At 38.9% G+C, this 19505-nt stretch overlaps 2 protein-coding genes across 2 annotated transcripts in view; one reads left to right on the top strand and one right to left on the bottom strand.

Moving 5' to 3' along the window:
- Positions 1–829: 829 nt before the first annotated feature.
- The window catches only part of LOC139934327 (protein disulfide-isomerase TMX3-like), a 28835-nt gene continuing 10159 nt past the window's right edge, over positions 830–19505 (top strand). The window contains exons 1-8 of the mRNA XM_071928495.1: positions 830–920; positions 3079–3133; positions 10521–10560; positions 13026–13149; positions 13509–13554; positions 13750–13830; positions 14821–14932; positions 16042–16192. Of these exons, the coding sequence (XP_071784596.1) occupies positions 884–920; positions 3079–3133; positions 10521–10560; positions 13026–13149; positions 13509–13554; positions 13750–13830; positions 14821–14932; positions 16042–16192 (646 nt within the window). The 5' untranslated portion in view covers positions 830–883. The remainder of the gene's footprint in view (positions 921–3078; positions 3134–10520; positions 10561–13025; positions 13150–13508; positions 13555–13749; positions 13831–14820; positions 14933–16041; positions 16193–19505) is intronic.
- On the bottom strand, positions 16604–19061 carry LOC139934400 (uncharacterized). The gene has a single exon (XM_071928623.1). The coding sequence runs from the start codon at positions 19059–19061 to the stop codon at positions 17010–17012; it is 2052 nt and encodes a 683-aa protein (XP_071784724.1). The 3' UTR covers positions 16604–17009.

The following is a 19505-nucleotide window of genomic DNA, read 5'->3' as shown; positions in this document are numbered from 1 at the left end:
CACAGCCGTTGGGGTATATTTTGTGCCCATTATTATGAAATGAAACAGCATTGGATTTAGCAGATACACCCGTGTATGGCCAATAACTAACCCCCCCCTTTTTGAAGGAAGTGTTTTTTACTTTTTGTATTATAAAAAAAACTCTTTATAGTGTAGTTTATTTTTTGTTAAAATCAGGTAACGATCTCTCGTGGTCTGATCAAGACAGAACGATCTCGTACACACACACATCATGTAGGGCCTACATCCCATCACTGTACAACTCTGCTTTATAACATGGAGGTGGAAATAAAGACTTAAGTCAGAAGGGGGAGCTCGTGTAGCTGTTCATCATGTGTTTGAATAAGGACCGAGTTGTTATCCGTTTTTACGTACGGACGTGGGCGCACACACCCAATCAATCCCACTGTTCCGCCATGGAACAGTGTGGGGGTTTTCATTGCGTCTGGTTGCTACATAAAATGTACGTACACAACGCATCCACCTATGGGGCAAAATAATGTGTAGTTATGATTTTATTGGACCTTGCCCATAAATTGGTACGATAATGTACATGTATGTACATTATGGAGGTATATATGGAGGTATTTCTACCTCCATGGTTAGAATACTAAAAAATTCCCAGAACCGTAGAAGAAAGACTAGAAGAAGAAAGGCATGGCCGGCTAGGGCCGGCTGTTGACTCGACATTTTCCAGTGATTCATGAACCAGACTACGCACACCACCACACCACCAGCAACCTTTAATCTTTTTCGTTTTGCATTGCATAGCGCCCTCTGTTGGTCTCCAGTTCCCGACAAAACATGCATTGCATTTTCCCCTTGTATTTTGTGCACATGGACTGTGTTACTTCCTGGACCAAAAAAAAGACACAACACAACAATGGATCCTGTTGTAATTTTATGGTGTTGTTTATCAGGTAATGTACATTTCTGTTGATATTCCTTCATTCTAATTAATAAATAAAACAGTTGTCTTTTAATATTCTTCTCATTTTGAACAAAAGATCAGAAAAATATACTAGATAGAAATTTATGGAATGAATAAATAAATAAAAATGTAGGCCCTGCTGCTGCATCGTGCATGATTGATAAAAAATTACTTCCTCCTCCTGCACACAAACAAATGGGGAAATTTGGGAGACTAGTCTTCTTACAGCAGCATCATTCGACCTTCACTCTAAGTTTTCATTTGATAATTTTACTTTGACTGTTTATTGAAGAGGTAGATTATTGGTAAAACTGGTAAATAGCTGACGTAGTTTTTTGGAAAAAAATATGAAAAAAGGTAAAAATTACGGTTAAAAACTTAAGTCTGTAAGATTAAGAATAAGACCAATAACTTTTAGAGAATAGAAAGAGCATGCAGTGAATATAATAATTAAGTAACTACATTTAAATTAATCTTGACTTGGATAACTTTCCATATGGCGCCACCACTTTTTCACTCATTTTTACAAAAAGGGATATATCAATCAGGTAAATTAGATACTATATTATTTTATTTCGAATGAAAAAGTGGTGGCGCCATGCGGAAACTTTTCCCTTGACTTGACTGAGATCTGGATTTTTTTTATGAAAAAAAAATAGGGGAGATGTAAAATGTTATATCCTAGACCCAGTATCTTGGGCGCTCCTTTTTTTGAATTTTGACATTATCGGTACGACCGATAATGTCATAATTCCAAAAAAGGAGTATTTGGCATTATCGGTACGACCGATAATGTTAAATTCGAAAAAAGAGTACAGCGCCCCAGTTACTGGGTCTAGTTATATCCAAATAATCTTTTGTGTCTTAATTACTTTTAAAACTAAACAGATATTGCATGATACATGTAGTTGCAGCGGAGTTGGGACTGTTCTGGTTGCTATTTTCATGAGAAATGTTCATTTTTGCTTTGCTCTACTCTTTCATGCCCCACCCAAATTCAATCAAACTGCTACTTTTTTACAGTGTGATATTTCACATGTAAATGATAATTCCCCATCCTCCCAACGAGAGAATGGAGGGTTCATCACAACTTTACTTTACAGAAAATGCCGAAAAAACAATAAAAATCCTGTTATATATGGGGCCAAATGTTTTAAGGATAGAGGGTTACAATTATCGCAACTTTACTTCACAAAAACAAATAGTACAAAGGATTGTTGGGCCAAATGTCTATAAATGAACATTTTATATTCACCGAATTTCTGCCAATTACAACAAAATGTGCCAAATGGCAACACTCTTTGTATTTTGTATTTTGTAGCACTTTCAACTGAAATCCCATACTCTGTCGCACTGTTTTCTGCATTCATAATGCGGCAGGGTTCTACTTGACCTTGGTGTGTCCATCGGTGTGCAATACCAGACCCAAGCAAACTTCAATGACCCATATTTTTGACCGCGTAAGGGCGTTCTTAATTACTATCGGGGGAATATTCATTCATACCCAGAACAGTTATTAAAGATTGGAACACATTACCACCACAGACATCTAAACCATCAACGACAATAAGACTTTTAAAGGAGCTGTTATAAACCACCTCTAAAGCAAATTGAAACCACGGCGAACAAAAGTGACAGAACGCCTATTCTTAAGCTGTGCAGGGCGAATCGTCTATACCCCTGGAAGTGATAAAAATACTATTTACTTTATAGCGCCCTCGCGCCGCTGGGAAAAATGCTCAGTGCACAGGCTGGCATTTCAACTGGTTCATTTTGCAATGCGAAACAGGGTTCTCTCCAATGAAGGCTGGCGTACATTGGGCAGATAAGCAAGAATTGCGTGCGGATACTTTTTTTCTTTTTTTTTCTCCAATAAACCATTTAGAATGCTCCAGTGCAGAAAACATTCCGAAGACCTTGTTTCAAATTCAGCGCCTTAAGCCGAACTTTTTGGAAAATTAATTTTTACCATGATGTATTTAAAACGCGGTTTCCATTTCAACTGTTGCAATTTTCGATGCAAATAGCAGAGTGCCAAAAACATCTGATGATGGTATCGTTTTTTTTTTATGTGTAACATCCTTGTTTTTTTAGAAAGTAAAATTATTTTATTACACTTGAATTTTTACTGTTTATTTTCTTCCCAGGTATACTAGCATTAACAATTGGCGTTGGAGCACATGTTCATGAGTTAGATGACAGGTAAGATATTGTTTGACCCTTTATTATTAATTATTACGATTGTAAACAAGTTTCTAGTCTTGAGAGGGCAGTTTCTCAGCTATCAATGGGGTGCGTTTTCGTGCCGTAGTAACCAATAACTGTTTCAGTCAATGACTAATCAATGGCCAATTTAACCAAAACAGTTATTGGTAAGGACTGTGGAAATGCACCCCAGTAGTACTTAAATCTCAAGTTTTCAATCACAAGGAAAACTTACTGGGTAAACCTTTGCAATTTGCTCCCCAAAATGTTTAGGTTATAACCAGATGGACCCTAACTTTCTGAGGCGAACCTAACATTTGTTAGTCAATTTGAAGAAAAAAAAGTAAACAAAATTATAATTTATTTCATACACTACCACTTCTGTTCCAGACAATTGTACAATGGACTTTTTTTGAACCAATCTTGTACTATAAAAATGACCTTTTTTGCTCAATTAAAAAAGAATCCCATACACTACTGTTTCTTATTAAAACAATGTTTGTTGATCACTCAAAGAGTGAAGTGAAATGCTTGTCTACAATGACACATTTTAAAATAATTTTGACCTTTCAATTTTGACATTGTAGCCTTTCCACTCAACAGTTTTATGTTTTAAAATATTTCAAATTCCAATCGAGTGAACTTTGAAACCTTTAATACATGTAACAATACTGAGTTTAATGTATGAATGAAAAAGAGGGAAAATTATGCTGCTCAGCATGTAGCCCTACAACCTCTTCAAACCTCTTATTATAGGTTGTGCAACTTTTAAAAGCACTCACAAAGAGTTAGGACTAGTCCTAGGAGATTAACAAAATGTATGGGTAGCCCTAAGTTGGGACGAGTAACTCGTCCTAACTCGAGATAAGACTAGTCCTTACTCTTTGTGAAATCGACCCCTGGACACATTTGGTAATAGTCAAAGACCAGTCTCCTCACTTGGTATATCTCAACATATGCACAACATAACAAACCTGTGAAAATTTGAGCTCAATTGGTCGTCAAAGTTGCGAGATAAATAAGTTGTGTACTTTCAGATCATTATACTCGAGACCTTTCAGCTGAGGTCTCGAATTCAATTCAAACATTTTATCGAGAAATTACTTCTTTCTCAAAAACTATGTTACATCAGAGGGAGCCGTTTCTCACAGTGTTTATACTATCAATAGTTCTCCATTGCGCGTTTTACTTACTAAGTAATTTTTTTATGCCCACAATTATTTTGAGTAATAACCAGAGTGTCTATAGTGCCTTTACATACTGAGTGAGGTGAGTGTACACATCACCATGACTGCCCAGCCACTAGCCCTGTGAACAACCTTTTAAAACCACAGTTCAAACCTCAACAGCAAATAAGTCAATTGTTCCTGGATGGTTGAGAAGTCTGTGTCAACGGCCTACAGTAAAACAAAAATTCACTCAGTGTAGACTCTTAACCGTTAGGAAATTGGCAGAATTAATTAAGAGTGGGTAGGAAAGGAAGTGCCCGTTGCAAAATGTGAATGAAGACCTGGACGAACAGTTGTATGCCATGAAGGCCTGGCCGCTGTTGCCCCAGGCAGGCCTGTATGCTTGGTTTTAGAAATAGGAAAGGGCACCAAGGCATTCTCTCCTTGGTAAACGGTACCCTACAAGGAAATATGTTAAATTCTCTTGGAGCTGGTAAAGAGCACCCTCCGAGGAAATTGTTAAAGTCACCTGGAAATAGAATTTTTTTTCTTTCAAACATAAGAGTATATGCTTACGAACAATAAAACAATTTTTTTAGTAATTGTTTGTCACGATTTATATGTTTAAAAGATTTATAAAGTTGTTTGGGGGACTGACTCCGCCTACCCCTTTTGTGACGTCATTCAAGGCAGACTTTGCCTGTAATGCGTATAGTAAATACACGTGCAAAGTACATGTACGTCCAAGTCGTGAGTTGGTACATTTCAAAAAGTGTTTTTCTGCATTCAGCAGCAATACACCTGGTCGGCATTGCCGGAATTTTTTTTTTTTAAATTGTTGGAAACGTACAAACTCACGACTTGGTCCGTACATGTACTTTGCAATTGTGTTTACTCTACGCATTACAGGCAAAGTCTGCCTCGATTGACGTCACGAACAGCGCCCTCTCGGGTCGGGGTCTACTCTTAAATTTGTAAATAACATAAGAACTGATTTTTTAAAACCTTAGTTAACTGTTTATTCACATTCAACTCATCAAAACACTTATATTAGTGACAAAAGCTTTATTTTGAAAAAATACCACTTCCAGGTGACTATAAATTCTCTTGGAGCTAGTAAAGGGCACCCTACGAGGAAATTCTCTTGGAGCATTTCAAGAGCACCAAGGCAATGACCAGGGGTGGATTTCACAAAGGTGGTCCTAACTTAGGACTTGTCCTAGGCAATGCTAAGAGATAGGATCAGTCCTAAGTTAGGATGAGTTACTGGTCCTAACTTAGGACCAGTCCTATCTCTTAGCATTGCTTAGGACTAGTCCTAAGTTAGGACTACCTTTGTGAAATCCACCCCAGGGGGCATCGAGGCAATCGCCTCCGTTGCCTTTGTGAAGAATCAGGCCTGCCCTTGTCTTGGCCTTATTGCCCCTCCAGAAGTTCCCCAATCATCATAGATTTTATTGCAAAGTGAAAATGGCTTTGTCCCTTCCATAATGTTGACCTTGTATACTGTCCTTTCCTGAGTTGTATATGACTGTGAGTGTGATCCCAAGCTTCATAATCTAAGAATTTTGGCAGCGTTCTTTCACACATAAAAGGTACCACAACACTTAACAACAATAATTACAAGCAATCAAAACTTAATAATACAAAGCAATGAGAAATAAATAAATAGCCTACCTACATGTAGTAAGTAATACAAGTATGGAAAAGGTGAGTTTTGAGTGATATTTTGAAAACGGAATGTGAATAAGCTTGACCAATTTGATAATTAAGATTGTTCCAAGGTTTGGTGCTGCTGCATAAAAACCTCAAATGTAAGATGAAGTGTACATCTGGTTGAGGTTAAGTGAGAATCCTTCATCATAGCAGTTTAAGGTTGAACTGCTTTTGACTGGCACTCCCGAAACAAAGGGAGACTTGATACTGTCAGCATTGTGGCTAGATACATGTACTTCGGTATGGTAGGATGCTGGTACATGCACATTATTCTGGAGGACATCTCGTTCAGGGCTTTATTTCCTTGTTCACCCCCGAATTTAATTACAATTAACATGGGTATTCCCGATGGTGGTTTATTGCTTGGGTAACTAATAAATTAGGTTTGTCAGTAAAAATGAACTTTTTATCTTTTGTAATACAAACATAAACCCAGCAAAACGGTATCACCATTAAGCTTGGGCGATATCACGATATTATTGAATATCGCGATATCAATTTGGACACGATTTCGATATCGGGTGGATTTGGTTTTAATCGAAATATCGATATATCGCCATATATCGCGATAATCGCGATATATCGATATATCGATTAAATATCGCGATGTATTTGCTAGCTGAGACATCTTGCACCCCATAGGTTTGGAGTAAAACCGAAGAATAGGTCATTAGAACACCTCTCTTATGCTAGGACTGTCTCTTCTACAACTTTCACTTGGAGTTTTAAGACTGATGATGTCAAATTTCATTAATCGCGATTATATCGAATATCGCGATATATTGTCGGCGATATATCGTGAATAAAATAAATCGATATCGTCCAAGCTTAATCACCATCCTCTGCATCAATGTTGTACATTGTCCAGTAGATTTTTCTTCCTGTATGCATTAAAAGGGTGCTCCCTATAAAGGCCAGTGGCTGTCTGTTCCGAGTGAATTGCAGCCAATAGGAGAAAACATTATTAATATTGACATACATTACATGTAGGTCTATTTTTACTTTACTTCATCTCAAATTCACACAAAATCATAAATATTTAATTTTAAGTGCCCATTGTTTTGTACTTTTTAAAACGCTTTCAAAACCAAAGATACAAAAAACATGTAAAAGACATATTACGAAGGACTTCTTCTAAACTAAGACAAAAAATGTAAAAAATTAGTCCAGATGATGAAGGATTCTGGAGATAATTCTCAATAGAATAACCTTAGAAATTGATTATTAACCTTGCAGTGAATAATGTGTAGAGGACCAATTGAGTAAAGGTATTAAAGGGAAAGGTACACGTTGGGTAATTACTCAAAACAAATATTAACTTAAAAACTGACTCGGTAACGAGCATTGGAGAGCTATTGATAGTACAAAACATTGTGTAACATAGATTTTGAAAAAAGAGGTAATTTCTCACTAAAATAATAAAAGACTTCTAGCTAGAAGTCTTTTATTCCTATCTGAAAGCACACAAATTCGTCCAACAGGGGTGTTTTTTCTCGCATCATTTTCTCGCAACTTCGATGACCAATTTAGCTCAAATTTTCACAGGTTTGTTATTTTATGCTTATGTTGGGATACACTGAGTGAGTCGACTGGTCTTTGACACAATTACCAAACGTGTACCTTCCCTTTAAAGCCATTGGACCCTTTCGGTAAACAGTGTTGTCCAAGGCCCACACTTTGTGTACCACAACTTCTATATCAAAAAACAAACCTGTGAAAATTTAGGCTCAATCGGTCATCAGAGTCGGGAGAAAACAACGGAAAAACTCACCCTTGTTTCCGCGCGTTTCGCCGTGTCATGACATGTGTTTAAAATAAATCCATAATTCTCGTTAACGAGAATTTATATTGTTTTGCTGTTTTCTCAAAAAGTAAAGCATTTCATGGAATAATATTTCAAGAGAAGTCTTTCACCATTGCCTTCTGTAAACCCTGTAAGTGATTTGTAAATCTGTGAACTTTTTTTTTTTTTCTGAACCGAAAGGGTCCAATGGCTTTAAGATACAGGATAATTAAGGTTGAAACACATCATTGTTTAATTTTAGTCTCACAGTCACAGCTACATATGTACTGATTAAGTTCATATTAACAGCAATTTGTTATATGAAACACCCTACGAAATTTTGAGAAAACTGTGTCTGAATGTCTTTTTAAAAAAAACAGCTGAATTGGGAGACCCCCAAAATTGAGGACAATAACATTTACACACTAAAATTGTGCACAGGTATTTCTCCTTACTTGCACAAAGAATTATTTTTGTGTGCCTAAATTTCCGTAAGTTTGTTATTTCATGTACGGTAAATTGATCACCCAAAACAAAAAATTTGTCTGCCACTATTTTGTTACCTCTACCAATTATGCAAACATTGGTGGTTTAAAATTAATTGCTTTAACGGGTCTTCCTGACAACCAGAGCAAGGTACCTGCATAATCGCACATAGTATTGTTTAAAAATTACTCTGCATCAATCACCTAGTCTAAGTAACCTACATCTAGCTGCCTGAAGCTGCCACGTGGCAACAATTTTACTTAATTTGAATTAATACCTGTGGGTATTTAATCACACAAACATTTCTTTTTAATGAAGGTGGTGTAGGTTCTATTACTTTTTTTTTCATGCTTGAATAAATGATTTATTATATGATATGAGGTCTGGTTTATACCCTACATGTAGTTGATCCCCAAGTTAAGATGAGAAAGTCAAATAAGGTTTCATTATTAATGTGTTAAACGAAAAAAGCCAAAAGGTAATAAGAGGTGGTTAATAAAAAACTAAGGAGTTGTTTTGTGTTCAATTTGTGTCATATTATCCTACAAAATATGTTTTTGTTGATTTTGAAAACAACATTACCTGTCCAAATTCTTCATAATCAAATTCTTTACACAAATTTATTTAAAGGCAGTGGACACTATTGGTAGTTACTCAAAATAATTATTAGCATAAAACCTTTCTTGGTGACGAGTAATGGGGAGAGGTTGATGGTATAAAACATTGTGAGAAACGGCTCCCTCTGAAGTGCCATAGTTTTTGAGAAAGAAGTAATTTTCCACGAATTTGATTTCGAGACCTCAGATTTAGAACTTGAGGTCTCGAAATCAACAATCTAAACACACACAACTTCGTGTGACAAGGGTGTTTTTTTTTCTTTCATTATTATCTCGCAACTTCGATGACCGATTGAGCTCAAATTTTCACAGAATTGTTATTTTATGCATACGTTGAGATACACCAACTGTGAAGGCTAGTCTTTGACAATTACTAATAGTGTTCACTGCCTTTAAGCAGAAAAACCGGACCAGGCAATTTTAATTTGAACACAGAAACCTGAAAAGGTACAAATAATAATTTTACAGCCAACCCCTTTTTTCAAGAGCAGCAAGAAATGAATAAAACTGCACAACTGTCAACAGAGCTCAAATTACATGGACTGCTTTTTTAAAAAAGCAGGAAATATATTCGAAGAAACTATAAATTGGAATCTTGCGGGTACAACCATGTGTAGAGTTATTCCTATTTCACCACACCATGCAAAGTGAATTCAAACAATACTTACAGGAAATGTTGCGTAACAATTTTTCTGCTAAGCAAAAAGGAGCAGGATACCAGTCAAAAATTGTGCATGTGACGTGGTATTTTGGCTGGTAACCTTATTCTGGTAAGCATCATTATTTTGTGCTTGGTTTCTTTTTGGCTAAAGTACACAATGCAAGTACACAATGTCTCGTGAACAATGTGTACAAAAATGTCACCTCACAAGACCAAAGTTTAGATCTTAAAGGAACACGTTGCCTCGGATCGGCCGAGTTGGTCTTTGTAAAGCGTTTGTAACAGTTTGTTGTTTAATGCATATGGTTAGAAAGATGTTTTAAAAGTAGAATACAATGATCCACACATATTTGTCTCTAAATTGCGTGGTTTTCCTTTTACTTTGCAAACTAACACGGTCGGCCATTAATGGGAGTCAAAAATTTGACTCCCATAAATGGTGGACTGTGTTTGTCGACGAGGTAAAAGGAAAACCACGCAATTTCGGAACTTGTGTGGATCATTATATTCTACTTTTAAAATACCTTTCTAATCATATGCATTTCATAACAAATGGTTACAAACATTTTTAAAAGACCAACTCGTCCGATCCAAGGCAACGTGTTCCTTTAAGTGTACATGTATTAGTTTTAACGAGAATAGATTTCTCACTTGTTATATGGGTTTAAGTACACTTCAATAGGTATAATCAACAGAATTGATAGATATTTAATCAGAAAGTCAATATTTGAAGAAAAAAAATGAACACAAGATCACCGGACTTTTTCAGTTATGACAGTACCGGCCCAACGCTAAAATCACTGGCCTCGATACTGCATTCCACTGTAAACTACGAGCCCGAATTTTGGATGATAATTTTCATGAAAGCATTCTGTGCAATTTCGTTAGATCATGTCACGTTCACACGATGACTGTGATATGAGTTACATATTTCTCATTCTTTGCTCTGCAGGATACTGGAAGCTAAGAACCAAGGCCCATGGCTTATTGAGGTAATGTATTAATGTATAAAGAAAATGCCCTCTCATGCTACATGTAGTATAGAAATAATTTTTTATGCAAAATAGAAAGGGGTTCAGTTTGGCCAAAGATACTGCGCTTTACCAAAATATGATCAAAAGGCATTAAAAAAATTAATACAAGCTAGAACAAATCATAAATCCACTGTTTAGGAAAGAAGTTTTAAAGATACACAAGAGTTACAATTATTAGACAGAAAGATGTAATAATTTAATTTGGCAATCTCTACTTTATTTCTTGCGCTCCTCACTCCTCTATGATTATGCAGGCCTAGAATTACCTCCATGCTTGTAAACAGAGGCTTCTGGTTTTGGCCTTGGTGCCCCTTTCAAATTCCCCATACAGGTAGACTAAAAGTTTTCCAAATGGAGGTGCCCTTTGTAAAAATGAAGACGGCCTTGCCCTCTCAGAGATGAAACTCGTGGCCTGATCAAGCAACTTCTATAGACCTTATGCACATGACGCCATTTCAGTACGGCGCCCTCGCCTTGAGGTCAAAAGGAGGTTGTTCATTGGCCAATCTATGTGCGTTCGATTGTTTCGTCACCGTTTGACCTCAAAGATGGGAGCTGGATGACGTCAATGCATAGCATAAGGTCTATTGGTGGAATAGTTACAATGTGTTTATTGTTGGGTGTGTATTATGCAGGCCTTACTCAACAAATTTGTCTTGTACCAAGACTACATGTATCCACGCTGCCATTATAGCAACAGACATAGCCGTATTCACCAGTTCGAACACGGTCTTTGTGCTCGTTTCAGCACACAAACGTTTATCTGACATTTTATGATAATAGTGTAGGAGTCTGCCTTTTTAATACTGCATAGCATTACACCAAGGTCATTCAGAGCTTCTCCCTCACAACTGATTGTTCCTTAACGCTGCAATGCATTTGGGACATTTTTTTAACAACACTTTCAAGGAAACGTTCAAAATTGGTTGTTTTTGTAGTAACAATTTTCTTGGAATTGTCTTAAAATATTTGTTTTCTCTTTTAAAACCTTTTTTTCTTTTTTTTTTAAATATTTGGTTGTGTTGCGCTTTTTTTTTTGTGAAGGTGCTTTATAAATACCTATTAGTATTGTTAAATAGTTTTATACCCCCCAAAAATGACTCATATTTTTTGGCCATTCAGAAGAATAGTTGAAAATTTGTGAAATATTCACCAAAATTATTGTTACCTCCAGAGAATTATCGATGATTGATATCAAAGAAAGCATCTGATGTTTTATTATAAATCACACAAACCCACACTCCAGGTAACAGCTATGCCGCCATTTAAACATTTCATCTATAGTTTTAGACTTATCAACGATGACTCTCGGCCCTGTTTAATACCCAGGTTCATCTTTCACAGATATTAATTCTGCTTGGACTTGGGTGATGTTTTACATAAGGTTGTCATTGGTAACCATTGCTGTGACTAGTAGCTGTATAGAACAATATCCATTCATAGTAACAATAGTGGCTTCTTATACAATGTATAGCGCTCATATCCCTTGCTCAAGGTGCGTCAACATTCAGTATTCTCATGCAAGGTTTTGTGGATGCTACATTTTTTAAATTTACATTTTCTTGAGACCAATTCATGAACAAGTCTAACCCCTTCTCTTTCCAACAAGTGCACTGGGGTCCTTTACATGCATTACACAACACACACACAGGACCTACAATGGCTTACATCACATCTGAAGGATGCAACAATAATGGTTTTAAAAGTGTCTTGGTAAAAGGACTCCGAGTGTCACGACCGGGACTTGAACCCACTTTCTGCTGAATGGAAACACCAGAGCTTTAGTCTAGTTCTCCTTTTTACTCAGCCACGAAACGCCAAGTATATTATTGGTGTTTACAAATTTACCCCTAGTAAGGCTAATTTAAGATTAAAATAAATTCTCATTACCTTAAAATTGTGAGAATAAATTGTTTATGAACAAAGAAAATTAATTGAGAAAACTTAACACTAAATGCATACTGAATCCATCAACATACATCCCAATTGTACATTTAAGTTCTCAATATGAAAGAAGTACATTGCAAAAGCCTTTCACTTCACATTTGTTTGCATTAAAGATACTGGACACTATTGGTATATGTAATTGTTAAAGACTAGTCTTTACAGTTGGTGTATCTCAACATATATGCATAAAATAACAAACCTGTGAAAATTTGAGCTCAATTGGTAGTGGCGAGATAATAACGAAAGAAGATACACCCTTGTCACACGAAGTTGTGTGCTTTTAGATGCTTGATTTCGAGACCTCAAATTCTAATTCTGAGGTCTCGAAATTAAATTCATGGAAAATTACTTCTTTCTCGGCCTGTGTAGTGTTGCCTCTGTGTGATTCCCAGATGCAATGCATTTCAAAGGAATTTAACTACATGTACATTCCATATTGCTTATAATTTTTTTGTTTCCTCTTTTTAAATGTATAGTTCTATGCACCATGGTGCGGTCACTGTCAAAAGCTCGCCCCGATTTGGCAGGAGGTGGGGACCAAACTGGCCAAAAGTAACCCCAATATACGAGTGGGCAAGCTAGACGGCACCCGATTCTCAAGTAAGTCAAAAAAAAATCTTTTAGCAGGAGAGAATGAATAAAATGAGCAGGGCTCAGTTTCATAATAATAATAATAAGTATCTGACAAAAAGTGCCATTCATCCAGGGCGCCGGTTCGCAAAGTGAAAGTCAAAAGTTCAGAGCTGTGCCTTAAGCATAAACTAAGCAGGATACCAGCTTCAGAAAGTACATGTGAGACTGTATTTAAGCTGGTAACCTTATTCTTGTAAGCAATAATTTTGTTGTGCTTGGCTACTTTTTTTGGCTTAAGCAGCTCTATAAAATTATAAGGTGCTAACTATCCACCCATATTTTTTGTTTTATTTACTTGTATATGTTCTTTGAATCTCTTTTCACAGGTGTTATGAACAACTTTGACGTTAGAGGGTTTCCAACAATAAAATTGTGAGTATATTTCTTTTATAAAACGACCAGCAACTGCTTTGGACAATAAGGACGCAAAGTGTTATATTTATCATAATTTTTGGCACGATGGCTTGATCTAGAAGACGATTTAATACCAATGACAGTAACTTAAGAAGTAAACACTTGCTTTTGTCACTTACATTGTACCATTAATTTGATGTCTTTTTATTACAGTTTACATGGAGATAAAGATCTAACTCACCGAGGAGGCAGAACAATTAAAGATATTGTGGATTTTGCAGTAAAGGCCAATGGGTAAGAATCACTTGAATGTGACTCGTTGATCAACACCTTGTAACTTAGAAGTTGTTACCTAACTGGGTCTTCAGGCATAAAACTCTTCCGCGTTTCCGCGGAATTCCGCGTAAAAAAAAATATGCCCGGCAACAACAATGTACAACTACAATAATGTACAATAAGCCTAGTACATGCTAACAATGCACCTTAAATCATAATAAACCTCAACATTTTCTAGGGTACCATTGTGGGTCTGGTGTCCCGTGGCGTTTTTCGGCTGCCTCGCTCCGCACTTAAGTTGTGCCTTTGAAAATTTTCCCCTTTTTTGTTTTCAACAAACAGTTGCATGCCTGGGTCTTACATTTCATGCTTAATTTTTTTTTTTTTTTTAATGAGCGCTTTGATACACCCTAAGGGGAGTGACGAAACGCTATGGGAACTAGTTTGTATTGTGCTATTGTTGTAGCCGATATGTTTATTTTAATGTATTTTTATCTTCTTTGTTAGTGTTTTTCTAGGGAGTTCAAGGTGCACTATAATTGTTTTGGTTTTTAGCTTTTTAACATTGGCTGAATAAATAAATTGTTACTCTAATTCTGATTCTTTATAGCCATTGGACACTTTTGAAAAAAAAAAAATGAAAAATTCACAGATTTACAAATTACTTACAGGGTAGGTAATGGTGCAAGACTTCTCTTGAAATATTATTCCATGAAATGCTTGACTTTTTGAGAAAACATTAAAACAATATCAATTCTCGATATTGAGATTTACGGATTTATTTTTAACACATATCATGACACGGCGAAACGTGCAGAAACGAGGGTGGGTTTTCCAGTTATTGAGCCTAAATTTTCACAGGTTTGTTATTTCATATATAAGTTGTGACACCCGAAGTGTGGGCCTTGGACAATACTGTTTACCGAAAGTGTCCAATGGCTTGAAGAGAACCCACAGACCCAGTGTTATTATTATTATTAATATTTATGTGGTTCTCTATTTACTCAGGCCAGCAGTACGTAAGATGACCAAAACCAGCGAGTTCAAGCAAGCTGTCAAGGACCATAAAGCATTCTTTCTTTTGGTGACTGCCGAGCAGAATCCAGAATCCGATCTTTCTGTGAGTCCAGGAATTTTCCTTATTTATAACTTCATCGAAGTATAGGACTGAGGCCGGTCTTTTACTGGGGACAAGCACTTGGAGACCATATCAAATATTATAACACACCTCTTGCTTAATATAATAATAATATCGAAGTCTTATATAGCGCACGTATCTACCAAACAAGGTACTCAAGGCGCTGAGTATATACAAACTTTCAGAAAGATAGGTAATTGCAGTGATGAATTCTGAGACCCAATTATTCAGCACCTAATAAGGGTTTACAAGGTGCTAAGGCGCATTAAGCAGCCACAACCAGGAACACCGGGGCGAACCCCTTCTCTTTCCGATAAGTGCACTGGGTTCTTTTACATGCGTTACACAACACATGGGACCAACGGCTTTACGTCCCATCCGAAGGACGAAGCAATGGTTAAGTGTCTTGCTCAAGGACACAGTGTCACGGCTGGGGATTCGAACCCACACTCTGCTGATCAGAAACACCAGAGTTTGAATTCGGTGCTCTTAACCGCTCGGCCACGACACTTCGGCCCCAAGAAATAGGTCCCTCTTCTGGTCACTCAAAGTCCCTCGAGGGAATAGACGTACACTAGTTACCTCATTGCCAGTCAATATTTGTATAACAGTTCTCAGGATGATGAGAATCTAGGATGAGCTTAATTTAATTCTCTGAAAGGTGAAAGCTAGCAGTATTAACCTATCAGAAAACCATTGATTTATATTCGTCTGTTCGGTTGTCTGCTCGTTCGTTGGTTCGTTCATTCGTTAGTTAGTTAGTTAAATGGTTTGTTCGTTCGTGCGTATGAAGGATATCCTTATTAAGCCAGCTGATTGTCTCATCATCAAGCTCTCCTAGTCCAGAAGCATGGTTAGGCAATTTGCAATCATCGATGACATGATCCTTAGTTTGGATCTTTCCACAGGCACAGTTTGTCGATGGATCAGCTCCAATTTTATGCAGGAAATATTGTGTACGGTCTACTCCAGTTCCGATACACTGTTGACCCAGGTTTTTCTTGAGAGGTCGCTGATATTTTTTGCACAAGGCAAGACTTGCACAGTCTAATGTTTTTATCTGTTTATTTGTATCTGTCTTTCCATTTCAGAAATTATATAGCACCGTAGCAGAAGCAAAAATTCTAGAAAGTTTTTACTACCAAGGGTCAAATAAAGTCTTACCGGCCGACAAGAAGGTGGATGAGAAAGACTTACCGACTTTGGTTGTATTCAAAGACAAGAAGCACTACAAGTATGAAGGTAGGATTGACATTCATCTGTTTGTCCGTCTCTCTGTGGGATTACATCTCAATTCAGCTGAGGTTTGCGTCAGCACCTTGTGTAAATTGCTTTTGAGTAGTGTTGGTTCTAAAAAGCATCGGTGTTTGGCAACTCAGCTAGCATCAGTCAATGCCTGGAGCAAACTCTTCTCACCCTTACACCGATGTAGCATTGTATACTTTCCAAAGTTTGTATAAAAAATCTACAGGCACATCCCTCAGGCAGGATTCAAACCCATGACCTTTGCAGAAGTCTTAGGACTAGACCACTGAGCTAACCTGGTGGCTAGAGGCAGTTTGAAATTATCTGTTTTAGTAGCGGGTACCACAATGATTTAAAGCCATAATACACTTTCGGTACAGAAAATAAAAAAAGTTCACAGATTTAAGTAGGATTTGAAACTTTGCATGGTGGAGATAAGATATAGAAGAGTTTGCGGTAACACCATGTAATAACAATCTCTAAATGAGTTGGGGTGGTTCTGAAAAGAACCGTTGGGTTAACTCGACGTTTCGATCAGTATGCTCTGATCGTCTTCTGGAGAATGCTGGACTCTGATGCTGCATGCTGCTTAAGTACTAGGCGGTGGATCAGCGGTGATGCACGAAGGCGGGAAATGTAGGCGGGAAGTGAACTCGATGATGCGTGGTGAAACCTGTTGTGGAGCCTTGGGGGTTGTGTGGGGGGTGTGTGCTCACTGAACCGTGTCAGTAGGAACAAGCACAGGGGACAGTGAGGGTGTGGGGCCTAGGTGACTGAGGGTATAGATGACCCAAAGCAGTCTAATAGTTGGGGCCTAGGGGGTGACCGTGGATATAGAAGATCCATTGGTCGGGAGAAGAGGGAGCCAGATGTCACTGATGTGGAAGCCGATGTCTTGGGGTACGGTGTCATGCTTGTGGATCTCGATGGCCTCTCTAATGCGTCTAGGGTGCCACGCCTGGATGGGAGCGATGATCTCAGCAGCATCCCAGTTCACTCGGTGGTCAGCGATGTGGGAATGCTTGACGATGGCGGATTTATCGAAGTCCCCCCTCCTTCCGTGTGCTCGGTGTTCCTTAAGTCTAGTGGGAAGGTTACGCCCGGTTTCCCCGACATAAACCTTACCACATTCGCATGGAATGCGATAGACTCCGGCACGGGCGGAGGGGTCCTTCTTGTCCTTGTGCGATTGGAGAGAGCCATGGAGTTTCTTCGGGGCGGAGTGATACACCTTGAAACCTGCTTCCTTGAAGATGCGTTGGAGGCGATGAGAGGGGGGACCTAGGTATGGTAAACTAACTGTGGGTGTGTGTGTTTGACCTTGGGTATAGGAGACCCTTTGGTCGGGGGGGACGGGCTTGCTAGTCTTGACTTGCTTGGCGTTGTATCCATTCCGCTGTAGAGAAGTGGTGATGTGCTGCAACTCATGCTGGAGGCTATCCGGATCACAAATGGTATAAGCCCGTTGAACCAGCGCACGGTTGACTGACGACTTGATGGCTGGATGATGGAAAGATCGCTGATGTAGGTAACGGTCGGTGTGGGTGGGTTTCCGGTGAATGCTGTGATGTAGGGTGCCGTCTTGGTTTCTTGTAATGAGAACATCCAGAAAGGGTAACTTTCCGGAATGTTCTTGCTCCATGGTGAACTTGATACTGGAGTGTTGTTGGTTGAGGTACTGCAGAAATTCATGGAGAGAGTCCTGACCGTGGGGCCACACGACAAAGGTGTCGTCAACGTAGCGGAGCCACAGGCTGGGTCGGAGGTCAGCGGTGAGGAGTGATGAGGACTCGAACTCCTCCATGAATATGTCAGCTAGAACCGGGGATATAGGGGATCCCATGGAGGTCCCAGCTGTCTGCTCGTAGTACTTGCCCTGGAATTGAAAACAACTGGAGGAAACGCATGTGTAAAGCAAATCATGAATTTGGTCAGGTGAAAGACCAGTACGATCAGGGAGGGATGGGTCATGTGATAATCTCTCCTTGGCCAAGAAGCAAGCTTCATCAGTGGGCACATTGGTGAAGAGAGATTCCACATCAAAACTTACCAAGATATCAGTGGGTTGTAGGGTTAGGTTGCGGGTAATGTCAACAAACTGGGTGGAATTGGAAACATGGTGTTCAGTGAGACCCACCAGGGGTCGAAGTACTTTAGCTAGGTACTTGGCAGTGTCGTAGGTGGGGGAACCCCTCGAGGCAACTATGGGGCGGAGGGGAACTTCCGGCTTGTGAATCTTGGGATTGCCGAAGAACCTGGGACAGGTGGAGCTGGATGGGCGGAGCCTACGATAGAGTGGGACGGAGAGAGCTCCAGACCGGTGGATGGAAAGGAGTTTGCTGGCAACCCTCTTCTCGATGCTAGGGGTGGGGTCCTTGGGGAGGGGGCGGTATGAACCAGATGATAAAATATTGCTTACCTTGTCAGTGTACTCCGTGCGGTCCATGATGACAGTGGCATTCCCTTTATCAGCAGGCAAGATGTGAATGGATTCGTCCCGGCGAAGTTCTCGGAGGGCTGCCTGCTCAACCTTGGAAAGGTTGGACTTGGCTGGTTTCGCCTTCCGCAGAACCTCGTTTATCTTGATCCGGACATCAATCTTCTCCGTCTTGCTGAGGTGTTTGAGGGCTTGCTCTGTAGACTGGATAATTTCTTCGGTAGGGATGGACTTGGGGGGCTGGGCAAAGTTCATACCCAGGGACAGGACGCTGGTCTCGGTTTCCGTGATACTCCGGTTGCTAAGGTTGACTACGGTGTGTTTCTGGAAAGCGCGTTGACTACGGAGGTGAACTGGTGGCCGTGAGGATATAGGAGATCCTGTGGGTTGCCCAGGGACGCGATTGAATAGAGATATAGAAGATCTCATCTTCTCGGAGGGTGCGCGATTGAAGTGAGATATAGACGATCTCTGCTTCTGGTGGTATAACTTGTGGAATTTGGCTATCTGCAAATAATTTACAAATAATTTACAGGGTTTACAGAAGGTAATGGTGAAAGACTTCTCTTGAAATATTGTTCCATGAAATGCTTTACTTTTTGAGAAAACATTAACACAATATCAATTCTCGATAGCGAGAATTACGGATTTATAGTGAACACATGTCATGACACGGCGAAACGCGCGGAAACAAGAGTGGGTTTTCCCGTTATTTTCTCCCGACTCCGCTGACCGATTGAGCCTAAATTTTCACAGGTTTGTTATTTTATATATAAGTTGTGATACACAAAGTGTGGGACTTGGACACTACTGTTTACCGAAAGTGTATAATGGCTTGAATGTATGATAGTTTTGCATCGGGGATTAAGAATA

This window comes from Asterias amurensis, chromosome 3 (genome assembly GCF_032118995.1).
Source record: "Asterias amurensis chromosome 3, ASM3211899v1".
Classification (NCBI taxonomy): domain Eukaryota; kingdom Metazoa; phylum Echinodermata; class Asteroidea; order Forcipulatida; family Asteriidae; genus Asterias; species Asterias amurensis.
This window is presented reverse-complemented; position numbering and strand designations above follow the sequence as displayed.

Bases quoted from the DNA above. Each gene is read 5' to 3' on its own strand.
- LOC139934400 (XM_071928623.1), bottom strand. From the start codon at position 19,061: ATGAGATCTTCTATATCTCTATTCAATCGCGTCCCTGGGCAACCCACA.